At 66.3% G+C, this 14,450-nt stretch overlaps 5 protein-coding genes across 5 annotated transcripts; 1 reads left to right on the forward strand and 4 right to left on the reverse strand.

Annotated features, from left to right (window-relative positions):
* Positions 1-304: 304 nt before the first annotated feature.
* Positions 305-1,700, reverse strand: MNEG_1675 (hypothetical protein; the record flags this gene model as incomplete). Its single annotated transcript, XM_014049837.1, has 5 exons — positions 305-331; positions 498-620; positions 711-920; positions 1,075-1,223; positions 1,628-1,700. The coding sequence occupies 5 exons, from the start codon at positions 1,698-1,700 to the stop codon at positions 305-307; spliced, it is 582 nt and encodes a 193-aa protein (XP_013905291.1).
* Positions 1,701-3,423: 1,723 nt separating this feature from the next.
* MNEG_1676 (hypothetical protein) lies at positions 3,424-6,049 on the reverse strand (the record flags this gene model as incomplete). The annotated part of the gene is made up of 7 exons (XM_014049838.1): positions 3,424-3,713; positions 3,868-4,053; positions 4,298-4,334; positions 4,626-4,686; positions 5,052-5,122; positions 5,888-5,906; positions 5,976-6,049. 7 exons carry the CDS (start codon positions 6,047-6,049, stop codon positions 3,424-3,426), a joined length of 738 nt encoding a protein of 245 aa, XP_013905292.1.
* A 1,141-nt stretch (positions 6,050-7,190) lies between these two features.
* Positions 7,191-8,061, reverse strand: MNEG_1677 (hypothetical protein; the record flags this gene model as incomplete). The annotated part of the gene is made up of 2 exons (XM_014049839.1): positions 7,191-7,325; positions 7,903-8,061. The coding sequence occupies 2 exons, from the start codon at positions 8,059-8,061 to the stop codon at positions 7,191-7,193; spliced, it is 294 nt and encodes a 97-aa protein (XP_013905293.1).
* A 692-nt stretch (positions 8,062-8,753) lies between these two features.
* On the forward strand, positions 8,754-11,289 carry MNEG_1678 (hypothetical protein; the record flags this gene model as incomplete). The annotated part of the gene is made up of 3 exons (XM_014049840.1): positions 8,754-8,867; positions 9,296-9,847; positions 10,147-11,289. The coding sequence occupies 3 exons, from the start codon at positions 8,754-8,756 to the stop codon at positions 11,287-11,289; spliced, it is 1,809 nt and encodes a 602-aa protein (XP_013905294.1).
* Positions 11,290-12,875: 1,586 nt separating this feature from the next.
* MNEG_1679 (YVTN beta-propeller repeat-containing protein) lies at positions 12,876-14,181 on the reverse strand (the record flags this gene model as incomplete). Its single annotated transcript, XM_014049841.1, has 2 exons — positions 12,876-13,697; positions 14,002-14,181. 2 exons carry the CDS (start codon positions 14,179-14,181, stop codon positions 12,876-12,878), a joined length of 1,002 nt encoding a protein of 333 aa, XP_013905295.1.
* Between the last annotated feature and the right edge of the window lie 269 nt (positions 14,182-14,450).

Below are 14,450 nucleotides of genomic sequence, written 5' to 3' on the forward strand. Positions count from 1 at the left end.
CACCTACCCACTCCTCCCTCCCCACCCCCCCCCCCCTCTCACCCCTGGAGTTGTTCTCAGCCTCCACGAACCACGGCAGCACGTCCGACGCCCTCCAGCCGTCCAGCCCCCAGGCGTCGTAGTCGCCCGCGCTGCCGCGCATGTACAGCGTGGCGTTGGTCGCGCTGCTGCCACCCAGCAGCCTGCCGCGCGCCAGGTACACCTTGGGGGGGGGGGCGTTGAGGCGCGGCAGCAGGGCAGCGCGGGTTGAGCGCCACAGAGCGAGGAGGGTTGCATCTCATTCCGGGTGCACGGCTCCTGCCTGTCAATACGAAGCCAGCGCCTGTGGGAGCTGTGTTGCGACGCCACACCATCGCCAGTCAGGCAGCAACGGCTGCTTGGGAAAGCGGCATCAAGCGCAAGGCCTCACAACACCCCTGTTTGAGCCACTCCCCCCCCCCCAGCCGTGCATCACTTGCAGATCTGAGATCGCTAGATCGCCGGATCGCGCGCCTCACCTCGCGGTGATCCAGGCGGGGCTGCAGGGCTGAGAAGAGGTTCCAGTCCAGCACGGGGTGGCGGAACAGCCGCGCCAGCCCCGCGGGCGCGCGCGTCTCGAGCGCCCCGCCGTTGCCGCCGGCCTGCGGGCGGTGCGCGCGGGTCAAGCCGCGGGGACCGGGCGAGCGGTCAAGCGACCGTCGTCGTCTTTGATTGAGCGCTGCTCCCCGCACCGCGCGCCACCAGGCGCCGCATAGCTCCTGCCGCCCGCCACTGGCGACGCGTAGCTGCTGCCAGCGCTGGCCGGGCACTGCCAGGGCAGCACTGCTGCGCCGCTCCGCCTCCCGCCGCCCCGTCCGCTGCTGCGCCACTGCAGGCCTGCTTGCGTCCCCACAGCCGCGGGCCGTTCGCGCCGCCCCAAGCCGCCTCACCGCCAGCCGCCCCTGACGCTCGCACGCCCTTGCACCCAGCCCCTCCCCGACCCGCTGCCATCCACGGTACTGTTTTGCTGTCTTTGGCCAGCCCAGTCTCGCCCTGCCCGCCTCCTCGCCCTCTATTGTGCTCTGCAATGGTGCCCTCAGCCCGACGCATGCTCACCTCAAGCATCAACACGCGCTTTGTGCCGTCCGCAGTCAGGCGGTTCGCCAGCACGCAGCCGGCCGTGCCGCCGCCCACAATTATGTAATCGTATTTGCCTTCCACAGCGGCGGCGGCGGCCACGCGCACGGGGCGCACGGCGCGGCGCGCTGCGAGGCGCGCGGAGGACGCAGCGCGCGCCCGAGCGGTATGAGACGTTGACTACCGCGCACCCACGGGACACCACGCGCTGCCGCACCGCTGGGGCGACACTGCCATTGGCAACAGCCATAATCCAGGCCGTGTGTAAACGTCGCCGCGGCGCGCGAGAATGGCCTCCGGCGCGCGAGGGCGCCTAAAGACCAGGGTACACTGCTGATTCGGGACGGCGGCAGTGACAGCAGCGGCGCGCCGGACCCCGGGCGTGGGGGGCAGCCTCCCCGGCGCTGTTATGACAGCCTCAGGACAATCGATGATTCTCCGCTGCAAGTCCCGATCAGGTCATAGGAGCGGCCCTGCGACGGTGGGAATCCCGAGCCCACGCTATGCCCGCGCTCCTCGCCCGCAAGCCAACCTGAGCGTAGAGGAGCAGCCACATTGCGACCACGAGTGGCGTTGGCGCCGTGCTGGGCCCGGGCGACCCTCATTCCAGCGAGTTGGTTCTTTGCTGTGAAGGATGAGGATAGCCAGATGTGACTTATGCAAGACGTATCTTTGACTTGTTCGATAATGTATAAGACACGCGTACCTGTTCCAGGTCACAGATCTTTGCGAGACTTCCCCGATCAGTGCATGCCAGAGCCCAGCCCATCGGGCCACGGCCTCGGCTGTAATTTGCTAGTCGTATTGGTGATAGTAAAACGCCGCGGAGGCAGAGGGGCACATAGAGGGAAACCACGGAGGCCCAGGTCAACCTGGTCAATGCCACCACCAAGCACAGGGCGCTCAGCCCCATAAGCATTCAGACACTGAGCTGGTATTGTCACAACGTTTCGTGCTGCCTCGAGAAACACATGCACGTCTGGGTTTGTGTCATGCTGGTGAAGCCGGCTGCTGGGCGACAGCCAAGGGCGCAGCGCGCAGGGCTGCAAGCCCTAGCACAGGACTTCACCACCAGGGGTTACTCGGCAGACGTGGGTGGATGTTCCAGCGCTGACAGTGTCGCGATGGTCGGTCCTTGAGTTCGTCGTGTGGCAATGCTTGCAGGTGAGGCGCGCGCCGCGGCGCATTATGGTCGGCGATTGCCTAAGGGGGTTGGGGCCAGCGAGCCCGCAGACAGAGCATGTGCCCCTGCCTGCTAAACTGCCAGCCTGCCAGCTGTGCTGGCGCGAGTCGCCACGAACGGCAATAAGCACAGTCACCGTCGCGGGCTTGGCAGCGTGCCCTGACCTAAAGGGGCCAGCCCCAATTCAATGTTCCAAGGGGAGCAAGCGGGCGGGCCTCCGCATCGGCGCGGCAGGCGCCGGAAACGGGCGGCGGCATGCAGAGAAAAGGGAAAGCAATGTGTTTGTGGAGAGTGACGGGGTACAGTGCGGGTCGCGGTGCGCCCTGCAGCTGGTGCCGTTGTGCCAGAGTGAGGTGGGCTGCCAGCCGGCAGGCCAGGCCCGGGGGCCGCTCGGGGAGGTTGCCCGTTCCGGGCGGCCGTGCCAGGCACTGGGTTTGGATCACGGCAGGCGGGCGCTGAGGGCGAACGTCGAAGGTGCCGAGGGCGGCGGCTAACGGGCAGGTGGCTGGCCTGTCTGGCTCTGATTGGTATGTGCGTGAATGGACAATGCTGGACATGGCCAGGGCACCCAAACCAGGCGACGGCGGCCGTCGCATATGGCTGCGGCCGCCCCGAGGCGTGTGTCCTCTCGGGGGTGCGGGGCGACTCCGGTGAGCTATGCAAATAACAACACAAATTGGCGCTGCCCCGCAACAATCCTACCAGCCGCTCAGGATTGGCCACAAAGACGCGCGAGCGATGGCGCACGGATGGTGTGGCATCGCAAATTGTGGGGCGCGAACGCGCGCAATCTGGATACGGTGCAGTGCTCGCCGATCGCCGAAGAACTCGGCGTGCGCGGTGCGTACAGTCAGCGCGCAGTGGTTGTTTGGATCTGCGTTGTGGTGTGTTGGGATGTTTTCAGCGGGAGGGGGGGCAGCCGCGCTGTGTGCAGCAGCTGCCTGCAGCACCAAAACCGCCGCCAGGCCTCCGCGGCGGCAGGGTGCGCGAAAAAAACAAGTGCGAAATGTTGCGAACTTGGGCGGCGGGATCCACGGGCGGGTGCCTGGAGCGCAGGGCGCCCCCCTGGTCACTTTGGCGCAGCTGCCCTCATGGCACTGCCCTGTCATCTCAGGGGGCGCAAAACGCGGCTGTGCAGAGCCGCCTCACGCGCGCAGCAGCCTGCGCCCGAACAAGCAGAAGAATCCGACGCACGGAGGGGGCGCCGCAGCGGCCGCAGGCGCAGGCGCAGGCGCGGCCGCTTGAACCGGCGCGTGGGCCAGGGGCGTGGCTGGCGCTGCGACCGTTGCTGCGGAAGTGGCGGCAGCCGCTGTGGTGGCGGTGTCGCCCTGTGCGTTGAAAACGGGCTTGCTGCCGCTGACTACAGGCGTGAAGAGGCTGGTCGGGTTGACCTCCCGCATGAAGGGCAGCCGCTTGTCCTGCCAGCGGTTCCAGCCTGGGCAGGAGAAAAGGGGGGACCAGGTGCAGTGCAGCTCCCGTGAGTGCAACAGGCGCGCAGCAGGAGAGAGGCTTCTGCGATCCCCCGCCTACGAGCACTTCCTTTGCGCCCCCACCCCCCCGCCACACGCCCCTCCCCCTTCGCGCCTCACCCGGGCGGGGCCTGAGCTTCGGGGGCATGGAGGTGCGGCCACCCCAGGGGTTTTTGGCGGGGTTGGCTGGCCTGTAGCCGCAGTCCACGTCCCGATACTCCATGCCTATGACGCCGTACTTGGTGTCCGCCAGCTTCTCAAAGGCCCACACGCTGATGTCCATGTGGTACATGTCGCCACAGCACCCTGGGGGGAGGGGTGGGCGGCAGGCCGGGGGGGGGAGGGGGTGAGATGGGGTGGTTTGAGGGCCCAGACGATGAGATTGACAGGCAGTGAGGGGGCCACGACCAGTTGAGAGTGGGATGGGGTCCGTCTGCCCTTTGCCAACGAGCGCACGCTCAAGTGGCTCATGGCCACTGTGTCTGAAATGGAGCTCGGCCGCCAGGACCTGCGCATGCAAACCCCCCGCCCTGGCGCCCCAGGCGCTCACAGCGCTTGTTGGAGAAGTAGTTGGTGGGGTAGTAGCACTGCGGTGGCGGGTGTGCAGGGTGAATTAGGCGTTGCACACTCCCCACGCCGGAAGGCGGCTGCAGTGTATGTGTGTGGTGTGTGTGGTGCCGCCGCCATCACCCCGCCTTCGCCCCGCAATCACACTGCCGAATCCCGCGCACCCATTCCGCGCCAATTGCAACCACCCCTGCTCAAGCTGCTGCCGCGGCCGCCTGGACAAGCTGCCTCTTGATAGTTGTCGCGCAATCAGCCAAGCGCCCCGCCCGACGCTGCAGCTATCACGCAAGGTGCCTGCTGCCCGCCCTCACCGGGCACGTGTCGACAACCATCACCACGACAGACGCGGTGGTGTCGTAGCAGGTGCTGCTCCTGCGGACCCCAGGGAATTCAGGCGCACACGCAGGACGCTCAGTCGATGCGGAGCCATGAGCTCGCCGGCACGGGCTCGCTGGGCACAGGCATGTACGCAAGTGCGGTCGTCATGCACCATACCGCTGCCAGGCGGCGGGCCTGGCGACAATCCCAGGGCGCAACCTGCCCCCCACCTGTCAAGCCAAGCACCGTATCTGTTTGGGCGGTGGGGTGGCGCGGGACAGAGCGCACGTCGCGGTCAGAGGTGGACAAGCTGGTGAGGGCTCTTGACCGCCTGGGCGGGGCGGCATCATGGACGGCACGGCGCGCCCTCCCCTGCATCCTGGCCACGCGCCTGTCTCTGATGGGCGCGACCCGCTCACCCGTCCTTGAAGTTGAAGTGCTTGCACCTAACCTCCTTGCACTTGCCGCAGCTGCCTGAGTAGTCCTTGGCCTAGCGGACACGAGAACGGGGCCACCGCAGGGGCAGCGAGCGTGCGCGCATATTAAACAGGAGTGCGGGGCAGCCTTGTGAGTGCAGGAACCGCCTCAGCACACGGCGCACTGACAGGAGGACCAAACATACCACACCACGCGTGTGTGGGGCATCAAGGGTGTGCCAAAGGACCTCGCCAGGACAGGCGCGGTCCTCTGGGGGAGCCCTATATGCTTCGTGAGGGCAGTGCCCAGGGTCCAGCGCTGCGATCCCGCCATGCGCACCACGTCTGCGAGCGCAGCTACGTCCCAGCCTGTGCCAACATCTTCTGCAAGCTGCCCATACTGGCAGGACCCCGTATGGATGCTCCAGCCATCAGTTCCGTAGAAAGTCGCACGCCTGCGACGGAGCCATTGAGAGGCGGGGCAGTGGTGACTGCGCAGCTTGGGTGTGGCGCACGCCGCTGCGCTCGCAGCGCTGCCCACAGTGACTGCACCCCACGGGTTACACAGGGTTGATCGGTGAGGCGCCGGCCAGGGCCGGGTGTGTAAGAGGTATTGCGTACGTACGAGCGATATGGGGCCAGCCACACACCGCGGGCGGTCCACAGAGGGGTGGAAACGAGATGCGGTAACGTCATTAGACGATCTCCGGCGGCCCACGCCCACTACCAAGCTCTCAGCGAGCCCAACATCACGATGCTGCCAAGGACATGATGTTGTCGGCCGTTGCTAACCGCAGCATCACGGTCGTCAGACATGGGTGGGTGTGGACTGCACTCACTTGCGTGAGCCCACGCACCCTGCCGGCCCGAGGGTCGTGCATTTGAATACAGAGTCCCCAATCGATAGTGCTCCACGATCTCACTCACCCAGACTTCCACTGGGCCAGAGCTGGGGAGGCCAACAGCAGCAGGCCGCAGGCGAGGAAGCGCATCGACATCATGCTGCGGCTCAACCAGCCTATTGCAGGCCCTCCGTCGCTGAGCGACCAGCGAGGGGGCCAAAACGGGCTCCCCACGACCGCAGTGCTGGGGTGAGCTGATGAGCTTGGGCAAGAGACCCTCAACTACTCCTTCAGCGGCTATGCGAGTTGCACGCGACCTGCGAAAAATGATATGAATAACCGTGTGTAGCTTTGTATGTATGGAACCAGAGAGCCCTACGTTGGGAATGTGGCCACATCGAGGCCACCCCTACGCACCGTCGCTGTCCTTCCGGCCTCCCACGTTCCTTCAGGCCTTGCAGGCGCATCTGACGATTCATATACCACAGATATCAGCGTGCAGATATCGCGCCAGATCCTTACAGCGCTTGTGGTGGCCCTGCCGACCGCACCGTCCAAAAAGGTATCACCAGGCGCTGCTGCTATGCTGGCGCCTCTTGTGCCTCTACCCAGACATCCTCGACCTGTCCTTGTGGCATAGAAGCCACCGCGCAAAGCGAGAGGCTGTTGCCGCATGTAGAGCTTCGCCCACTCGAGTGCGCAACCACCCCGCCTGCCCACCCTGATGAGGCGGCAAAACAATGAGGCCGCGGGCCTCGCACAAAGAAATTCGATGTTGCCTGGAAGCTCCCAGCACAAACCAGCAGGACATAATGAATGTGCTTTATCAAAAGGACCGAAGGGCGTCACAGATATGGCATGTGGCGCATTGATATGGCACGTAGCGCATCGACTGACGCATGACGCCCCTCTCTCGCCAGGGACATGGGGACACACCAATATGCAGGGATCACGGCCTGTCTGATTCGTATGGTGTGCAAGCTGCAGTGCGCCAAACCTATACCCTAACAGAAGCTGGCGGTATTCCCCTCGAGAGGTCACAGCTCCAGTTACAATCGATGTTCAAGCGAGTGCTGAAACATTCAGCCGGTGACTAGCTGAAAGCAAGGATGACTGGCTGCCCTGCCCCCTGTGCCAGGTCAGGCAGCACCAGCAACTTCAAACCGTCAAGCTGATCGAGCCGCTGTTGGCGCCGCCACCACCCCACAACTGCCCGTGCCACTGCCATGCAGCTCTCCTGGGCAAGACGCGCTACATGTGGCGCCACGTGCCTGGAGACGGTCCGCCGCAGCAATGGCGCTCAGTGATGGCCATGGCCGTGGGCGGGGGCCCCGTCGACGCGGCCGTGCTTGGCGTAGAGCTCCTCGCGGGCGTTGACCACGTTAGAGTCGCCGGGGGCGCGGCTGAACAGCTTGGGGTGGTTGCTTGGGTGCACCTGTCCCGAGGGAGGGTAGCAGGTTTTGCACAGGGGTCTCAGGTGCGTGTGAGCGTGGGGCGGGCTCGCAAGCAGGAGCGGGGGTGACAGTGGTGGCAATGCGCCACAAGAGCATGTCGCCAGCCTTGGGAGCACAGTGCGGACGCCGCCAGTGGCCTGGTTGCGTGTGCTAGTTCGAAGAGGGAACATCCGCCAAGTGCCAGGCTCGGCTGCATCAACCGCAGCGTCCAGAAGGTACAAAACCGACGACTACGGCGGCGCGATGTGCCCCAACGCGTTGGCTTGCCCAGCCGAGGATGGACCATGCAGATGCGCCGCCAGAGCAGACGCGGCTGCCGTGCGCACGCTTGACGCCTCACGGCGCCCTCATCCTCCACCTGTGCCCCTATGCACGGCCCCAGCAATGCCCCAATTCGTGCACCCCCTCCCAACCACCAGCCGGTTGCTGCGCGCCGCGCTGCCCGACGAGGAGCATACAGCACACGCACAGCCGCAGCAGCGGACACAGCCGCAGCCGCGACCGCGACCGCAGCCACAGCCGCAGCGCCCCCCCCCCCCCTCGCGCCCGCGCTCGCACCGTGTACTCTGTGGGCGTGGCGACCCACTCCTCTAGGTCGATCTCGCGCGTGCCGGGCAGCGGCGAGTTCTTGTGCGAGCACAGGAACAGCCAAGCGCCCAGGAACAGCCCGTACTTGGGCGGCAGCTGGAACGCCGGCTTCAGGAAAGCGGCGTACATCGCGGCGTACTGCGGCAGTTGCGCCGCTGACCCCTGGCTAGTGGCTGATGCTGCTGCTGCTGCTGCTGTTGCGCCCGCTTGCAGCGACGCCGCGCTGCGCCTCCTGACTCCGCGTGCCGCACCTGTCCAAGGACAAACAGCACACTGAGCGCACTCAGGAGGGCACACGCAGGGCGTGGAGAGGGGGGCAGGCAGGGCCGAGAGAGCACACTGCCAAGCACTGCCCTCAGATCAAAGCGGTGAAAGACCTACGCAACCCCCACTTGTCACAGACAATCAGGCAGCTCAAACCGTGCACGCGGGTGCAGGCACTGCAGCTCACCACAAGCTCCGCACTAAAAAAGCCTAGCTGAACGCCTCAATGTGCCAGGCAGGTGCTATTGCTGTGCCACCCGTTCAGTTTAGCGCCGACACAACGACACATATCACTGTCGCGCCAGGGTAACCGAGGCAGGGGAGGCCTCCCGGTGATCCAGGTACGGTAGGCAGGGAGGCACCGCAGGCTTCGATCCTGGTAGGCTGGACACACGGGCTCCAATCGACACCTTTTCGCTGTGCAATTTCAAGCCAGCATATACAGCCCTCAAGAGAGAAAGGGCATTGCGAGCGAGAAGGTCCTCGACGACGTCAGGATGCAGGCCTCTCGCCAGCTCACGGCCCGCTGTGGGCCCGTGACCATGCGCTGCGCCCCCATGCCAGCGAAGGCGCGCATCTCGCCTGCCACACGGCGTGTGCTCGTGGGCCGACCCAGGACGGGCCCCGTCGTGGTGGTGGCTTCCACAGGCTTCGCCCCCCGCAGCGGCGAGGTGAGGAACAGCAATAGGCGGTATTGGAGGCCCTCCAGGGGACTTGAATGAGCGCCGCACCCTGGCAAGATTTCCTCGCGGTGCCTCCTGAATCCACGCATTGCCGGCGATGAAGCGGGGCAGGCCGTGCCGCTGTGGGGATTGCTTGCGCCTAGATATACGACCTGGCGGCCTACAAGGCCCTGGGTGGCGTTGGAGGCGCTCTTTAGCGGCACGGGCGGTAGCGTGCATGCGCGTTTGCGCGGTGCACGTCGTGCGCGGCCTGCAGCACGCCGTTGCGCCTGTGACATGCATGCGACCAGCGGCCCTCTTGATCCACAGTCACATGGTTTTTTGCGTGTACATGCATGCATCTCCAGTGCGCACCGTTCCCTGACTGCCCGCCGCCCTCTGGCCCCCGCCCTCCGGAACGCACGCATCACCGGCAGGAGGCGACCGGCAGCGGCGGCGGCGGCCACGGCGCTCTGGGCCCCTTCATGTCCGTCCCTGACACTGTCCTGAACCGCGGTGGCAGCGCGTTTGGTGACGAGAACGTGGGTAGCGGCAGCATGCTGGGCACTGTGCTGGAGCGCAACCGCGTGAACATCATCATGCCGACGCCCCCAGAGAAGGCCCTCAAGCTCGACGACGGCGGCGACGGCGGCGGCATCGGCAAGAACAACCACAACGGCGGCGGCGGCGGGGACGGCGGCGGCGACGACGACGACGACTTCTTTGGGGAGGAGGGCGACGGCGACGGCGACGGCGAGGGCGGCCCTGCCGGCGCGGGGTTCTTCCGGCTGCGCATCCCCGAGCTGTTTGACCGCGCCGCCCTGGCCGCGGTGCTGCAGGAGTGGTTCAAGACCGTCGCAGACCTGCCGCTCTTCATCCGCCGCAGCGTGGAGATGGGACTGTTCAGCAGCGCGCAGCTGGTGCGCTTCCTCTCCATGGACGTGCGCCCCAACGTGACGCGCGCCGTGTCGCGGCGCCTGCCAACGTCGGTGAGTGCTGCTGCTCTTATATGTTGTAGGGAGGGTGGAAGGGCGTCCGCGCGGCTTGGCGTTCGCATCAGGGGTTGGCCGGAGGGTGTCGGATGTACCTTTGGGGTCGGCGATCTGTGCGCACCTTGTGCGGTCTTTGAGACCCTCGCGTTGGTGCCTGCAAACAGCGCGTTGCTGCCTGCAACCGCCAGCGTGCGTGGCACTTGCCGCACCAACCAGCTCGCGTCTCCGCCGCTCTCTCGCACTCGCACCCCTAACCACCCCGCGCACACCTCCCCACTCACCCTCCTGGACCGCAGTGGGCGCGCGAGTTTGTGGGCCGCCTGATGGCCGACCCCGCGTTTGTGCAGAAGCTGGCCATCGAGCAGTCGCTGGCTTTCACCGTGTCGATGCTGCACGAGTGGCGCACGCGCGGCGAGGCCTTCAAGAACGAGCTCGACCTCGCGGTCATCAACAGCATGGGCTTCGCCGCCGCCGTCGGCGCGACCGTGTGGGTCACCGCCCCCAGCCGCGCGATGGGCGCCGTGCACAAGTTCCCCTGGCAGAAGATGCTCGCGGAGCTGCCGCACTGCGTGTTTGACGCCAGCGGCCCGCTGCGCGCCTACACGCCCGCCGCGCGCATCGGCGGCTTCTTCGCGTCCATGGCGCAGCTCTCGGCCGTCGGCGCCGCCGCCGGCGCCGCGACGTCCGGCGCCGCATCGCTCGCGGTCGCGGCGCGCAGGCGCGCGGACCCTTCCTTCGAGCCGTCGGTGCCGGTGCCCAGCGCAGCGCGCTCGAGCGGGGGCCTGGGCGCGTTCTTTGCGCTCAACGCCAACGTGAGGTACCAGCTGCTGGGCGGACTGGACCGATACCTGTTTGGCCACGCCAGCGCGCTGTGGAGCTACGTCGCGCTCACCACCATCGCCCGCGTCGGCGGCGCGGCTGTGGGGGAGCTCTCGCGGCCGTGGTGGCAGGGCCTGCCGACCGAGGCCGCGGCCAGCCACGCGCAGCGGCGGACGCGCGTGCGCAAGGTGAAGCGGCGCGTGGTCAAGCGCCCGGCGGCAGCGCAGCAGCCGGCCGAGGCGGCGCTCGCGCCGGCAGTGGCGGCGGTGGCGGCGGGCGGCGCCGAGCAGGCGCTGGATGGCAGCGGCGCCTTTGAGGCGTTCGTGCAGCAGCAGCGGGCGGAGCAGCCGGCGGAGGGGCAGCAGCAGCAGGGGCAGGAGCCGGAGGAGCAGCAGCAGCGGCAGGTGCGGGCGGCGGCGTCGGCCTCGGACTATGAGGGCGAGGCGGCGGCCTCTGGCCCCGGCTCTTTTGAGGCCGAGGTGGAGGGTCGCCTGACCAGCGCGCCCGCGCTGATGGGGTCGCCCGAGGGCCTCTCAGCGCTGGCGCGGCAGCAGTCCTTCTCGAACAGCGCAATGGGCGGCGCCCTCCGGGACGCTGTTGGCACTGAGGTCGCGGCGTGATCTGATCGAGATCCCGCCTCTGGCCTGCCCCCTCTGGCCTGCCCCCTAGCCTGATCCGGTGTTGCTGTCTCGTGGAAAAACCTTTTTTCCGGCCGCATCATGATGTGTATGCCTGCCCTTTGGCCCCGAGTCAGGCGGCCTCCGGCCGCCGCTCTGCTGTCCGCTGTTGTGTGCGAGTGTAGGAGTGTAGAGGTGCCCCGACCCCATTGATGCTGCCGCCCTGGCTGCCGAGTGTTCACGCCCCCTACCCCACGTATATATGAGAGCGCGCGCGCTGGGCCGGCGCGCAGGCTGCCGCACAATTCTTGTGGCGCGCCGCGCGTGCACCAGCGCGCTTCACACTCCTGCCTGAGGGTGGGCACTCCAGTACTCCAAGGCAAGATCAAGCCCTTGGGTGCTTGCATCGGCACGCCCACCCCCCCATCTGTAACCATGTCGCTCCAGTTGTGTGTTTGTGATGAACAGCCAAGACCGATTGTGCGGCTGCGATGGAGCGTCCAGAATTTCACAGACTGCTCAAATCAGGAGCAACCCAGGAGCGCACGAAACGGCCTCCAATGCGTGTGCGCGTGTGATCCACTGTCTGATACTGTGCCATCTGGCAGCTCGAGCTGCATGCTGGCGGCCAGCTTTGAACCAGCTTCAGCTTCTGAGGGCACTGAAAGCAGCATCATGCGGCTTGCGCAGGGCAGATTGCAGCGGACTTGCCCACCATATTGTCGCTGCTGCTGCTGCTGCTGCTGCTGCTGCTGCTGCTGCTGCTGCTGCTGCTGCTGCTGCTGCTGCTGCTGCTGCTGCTGCTAGGGGTTGGGTACCTGGTAGGGGGCTAGCGAAGAGGCCTGCTGCTGGCAAGAAGTGCAGCTACGCGCGTCCTGCTTAATCCAGCAAAATGTTGAAGTGCAGCGCCTGGAAACATCAGTGCTTTGGGGCGATATTCATCTCAAATGAAAGCCTGAAACTCATCTGCCGTCTACACTCCCAGGCATCCCCTCCTGAAACGCGTGCTTGCAGCGTTCCCTTACCTGCAGCATGTGTAGTGGCGCCCTACTCCCAAGCTGCGAGCAACTTCTATCTAGTACGTGCCTCACAACATGCGCACACGCTGATCACTTTCCCTGGTGCGTGCACCTCACAAGAACCCAGGCCAACCCATGCATGTAGCCTGAAACAGGATGTCATTACAGGGAGGCTTTCAAGGCGGCAATCGCCAGTGCAGGAGAATCGATGTAATGGTCGATTGGCGCTGCATTGCGTTGCAGTGAACCAGCGCACACAATTCGTGGGAGGGCCTCAATGCTGCGTTTGAGAAGACAGCAAGTTTGCAACACAATTTGGCCGCCTGTCGTTGGCATGCTCATGGATCAAAATTCTGCATGCAGCCGGCATTACAGAAAGCTCAGCAAGCCAGGCTCCTTTGTAGTCGGCTGGGGTGCTTGCAGCAGCAGCGGCAGCAGCACTTTGTTCTTGCTGCTGCTGCTGCTGCAGCACTTCGTTCTTGCTGCAGCAGCAGCACGAAAAAATTGCACTCGATCAGGAACGCCCGACACCACCACGTCTTGTTGGCTCTGCTCTGCCTCTGGCACCAGTCACTCCTGCTGCACCTGCAGTACGCGCCCCACCTGCCCGCCAGCAAACTCAGCCACCACCAGGTACCGCCGCCCCGCCGCGGCCCCAGCGCTCGCACCGCCGGCCCCAAGGGCAAACCTGAACGTCCCAACAGTCGCGGGGTTGGCCGCGCCGTCCGCATTGCCGCTGAACTGCGCAATGGGCTGCAGCTCCCCCGCCGTGCCCGCGCGGTCGGGCGAGAGCGCGAGCACGTAGGTGCCGCCGGTCTTAATGCCGGCGACCGTCGCCTCCAGCTGGTCAATGAAGCCCTGGCGGTTGAGGGTCACCCGCGTCACCAGGGGGTCACCCTTCTTTGCGCCCGGCGGCGCCAGCACCAGGTACAGGGAGTTGTTGCCCGACGCGACGCCCGGCGCGCTCAGGTTGACGGCCGGCGGCGCGCCCGCGGGGATCGCGTTGGGGACATAGGCGAGCGCCATGGGGCCCTGGCCGCCGGCGGGGATGGTGGCGGCCAGCGTGTTGGTGGACGTGTCGATGACGGCGATCGCGTTGCCGCCCTGCAGCGCCACGTAGACGCGGCGGCCGTCCCCCGACGGCCACACGCCGTGGGGGTTGAAGCCGACCTCCTCGACAGTGGCGACGCGCGCGGGCCTGCTGTCCGTCGTCCAGACCTGCACCGCGGCGGCGCCGGCGACGGAGATGTAGGCCAGCTGGCGGCCGTCGCCGGTGACGGCAAAGTTGACGTGGTTGGTGATGGGGCCGGTGGCCAGGACGGCGATGGTCTTGAAGGGCGGCGTGGCGCTGATCACCTGCACCCTGCCAGAGTCTTTGAGGGTGAACCACACCTGGGGGTGACGGCGCGAGCAGTGAGTGGGGACCAGTCAGCAACGCACACGCTGGCGCGGTGGGGGGTTGGGGGTCGGCTGGCTGCTGGCAGGGGCGCGGTAAGGGACGGGTTGCACGTGGGGCCCGAGACTGCTGGATGATCGCAGTTGGCCGCCAGCAAGGCTGCCCAGCCAGCAGGGCATTCCTGTCCTGAAGGCTCTGCACCATGTCCGCTGCCGCGGAGCCGACCCGCATTCTCCTTGGTCCGTCCCCGCATCACGCCGCGCCGCCCCTGCCCGTGCCTCCCGGCCTGCGCCCGCGCACCTGCTTGCCGTCTGGCGTCGCGGCGATGTTGGGGCTGAACGGCGACGCCTGAGGGATGCGCCCCACGATCGCGCGTGACACAGCGTCGATGACGACGGCGTCGGGGGTAGGGGAGCCGCCCGTGAAGTTGCCCGAGGAGCTGACGTAGGCGTAGCGGCCGTCAGGGGAGAAGATGACCATGCCGGGCGCCTTGGGGACCTGCACGCGTTGCACGAGGCGGGAGGTGGGAGACCGTGTGTGTGTGTGTGTGTGTGTGTGCGCGCGCGTGCGTGCGTGCGTGCGTGTGTACGTGTGGTGGGGGTGGGTGGGCGGGTAGGTGGATGGGTGTCCAGATTGAAAGGGTAAAGGGCGCAGGGTGTGGCAATTCTTGCTACTGTACTGCAAGCACGCCAGTGTTTCGGGCCAGGGCGCTCTGGCGGGAGGGTGCATCAGCAGAACGGGACCGGCAG

This window comes from Monoraphidium neglectum (genome assembly GCF_000611645.1).
Source record: "Monoraphidium neglectum strain SAG 48.87 unplaced genomic scaffold scaffold00174, whole genome shotgun sequence".
Classification (NCBI taxonomy): domain Eukaryota; kingdom Viridiplantae; phylum Chlorophyta; class Chlorophyceae; order Sphaeropleales; family Selenastraceae; genus Monoraphidium; species Monoraphidium neglectum.